General features: G+C 31.8%; 1 protein-coding gene across 1 annotated transcript; it reads left to right on the top strand.

Annotated features, from left to right (window-relative positions):
- The first annotated feature begins 358 nt into the window (after positions 1-358).
- Positions 359-1,677, top strand: LOC139891689 (uncharacterized). The gene is made up of 2 exons (XM_071874668.1): positions 359-481; positions 891-1,677. Exons 1-2 carry the CDS (start codon positions 422-424, stop codon positions 1,485-1,487), a joined length of 657 nt encoding a protein of 218 aa, XP_071730769.1. The 5' UTR covers positions 359-421; the 3' UTR covers positions 1,488-1,677.
- Positions 1,678-2,069: the final 392 nt, after the last annotated feature.

The following is a 2,069-nucleotide window of genomic DNA, read 5'->3' as shown; positions in this document are numbered from 1 at the left end:
AAGACACACGTATTTGTAATCTAATCCTCACCCAACTATGCATTTGCTGCAAGTATTAAAATATATATCAATTTATATACGGATTAATTAATTAATTATTAAATTATTTAACCACAAGATAAGATAAGAAGGATCGTAAGATAACTAGATTTCCAACTAATGATCATTCCATTGGTTAAATTCCACTAGTTTAATCAAAAACTACAACTTGTGACACATTGTTTTGCATCTAAATCTCACACGTTGGAATTTCGTGGATTCCTAAAGTCAACCTCCCTCACCCCAGCTTCCATTGTGATCTTTCTTTAATCTTTCCCGGGCCCATATATACATATAGTCAATTTGACATAATTGGAAACCACTTTCAAAATTAAACAATTAATCAAACATTCAACTACCATTTACAATTTAACAAAACAAAATGAAACTTACATGGTCGCCGGAGATGGCTACAAAGGCTTTCATGGATACCGTTAAATCCGTATGTAGATCACTTTTTCAAGTTTCTTTAACCACGACTGTGTTAGACTATTCAAAATAACCCGCTTTGAAATAAGTAATTTGTTTTATAAGTTATTTAATTCAAACTAGTTATTTGTGTTATGATTTTTCGTGTTTGCGAAACGCAAATAATAAGAAAAAACACTACTTTATATTTTTGTCATACACCACCACTAATAAAACCATTTTTGAATTATTTTACCTTTTCCTGTAATAATTACTGTATTTAATTTAATTTAATTTTTTATCAAGGTTAAATAGGTGAAGAAATTATTTTAGTAACCTATGATTAAGTATCTTTAAAAAGAAATTTTAATATTTTTTTAATGTCTTATGTAAAATGTAAATGTAAATGTAAATTGTTTGGATGTTTCTTTTATTTCTTATAGAGTGAGCTTTATCAAGGATCAAGTGTAACAGAGCTAATATCAGCCATGGCGGCCGGTTGGAACGCAAAACTCATCGTCGAAACATGGTGTCAAGGTGACGCAATAACAACAAGCACAGGGTTGGCTGTAGCATCAACCCACACGTGTGGTAGGCACGTGTGCATAGTCCCAAATGAAGATTCAAAAACCGACTACTTAACTGCAATGCAAAAGATCGGCATGGCACCAGAAGTACTTGTTGGAGAACCCGAAACCGTAATTAAAGAATTGGACGTTATAGATTTCATGGTGGTGGATTCAAGAAAAATAGAGTTTGCTTTGATCTTAAAAGCGGCTAAATTTGGACAACGTGGAGCGGTGTTAGTTTGTAAGAATGCAAGTTCGAGGGTAGATTCGGAATTTAGGTGGCGGAGTTTGTTTGATGACGGTGGATCACGGCGGATTGTGAGATCGGTGTTTTTGCCGGTGGGAAAAGGGTTGGATATTGGTCATGTTTCGGCGGTTGAATCCGGGTCGGGTTTGGAGAAAAGGAAAAATAGCAGGTGGATTAAACGGGTGGATAGAGAATCCGGGGAGGAGTTTCTGATCCGAAAGTAAAAAAGAAAAGTTTGGTTACTTATTTTTACTTTCCTTAGTTTCGTAATTAGGAACAATATTTTTGTGTGATTGATATTTATTATTTTTATGGCTCCTATTTTAGTTTAGTTTCTTTTCTTTTTCGATTAGTTAAAGATTCATAAATTTACGAATTTCTTTAACGAAGTTTAGTAGTATAAAAAAGTAGAAATGAGGCTTTTATAAGAATTAATTATTTAAATATTGATATATATATATATATATATATATATATATATATATATATATATATATATATATATATATATATATATATAAATATTTGATTTTATTATTTTCTTGGCATTTTTATATATTTTTTCATTTATTATTATTATTTTTTTGGTCGGAGGTCCGTTTTGGAAGCAATCTTTTTACCCGTCGAACAGAGAGAGACAAACTTCTCTACTCTTGGAGTGTTTAACTTGGAGTGGAGAAATGACTTCTCTTTATTTCAATGTTAGAGGAAGGATTGTCTACGTCTCACCTCCCCCATACGCCACACATGTGGGATTGAGTTCTGTTGTTGTTGTTGTGTATATATATATATATATATATATATAT

Source organism: Rutidosis leptorrhynchoides, chromosome 2 (assembly GCF_046630445.1).
Source record: "Rutidosis leptorrhynchoides isolate AG116_Rl617_1_P2 chromosome 2, CSIRO_AGI_Rlap_v1, whole genome shotgun sequence".
Classification (NCBI taxonomy): Eukaryota; Viridiplantae; Streptophyta; class Magnoliopsida; order Asterales; family Asteraceae; genus Rutidosis; species Rutidosis leptorrhynchoides.
The sequence above is the reverse complement of the archived record's forward strand: the minus strand, read 5'-3'. Positions and strand labels throughout refer to the sequence as shown.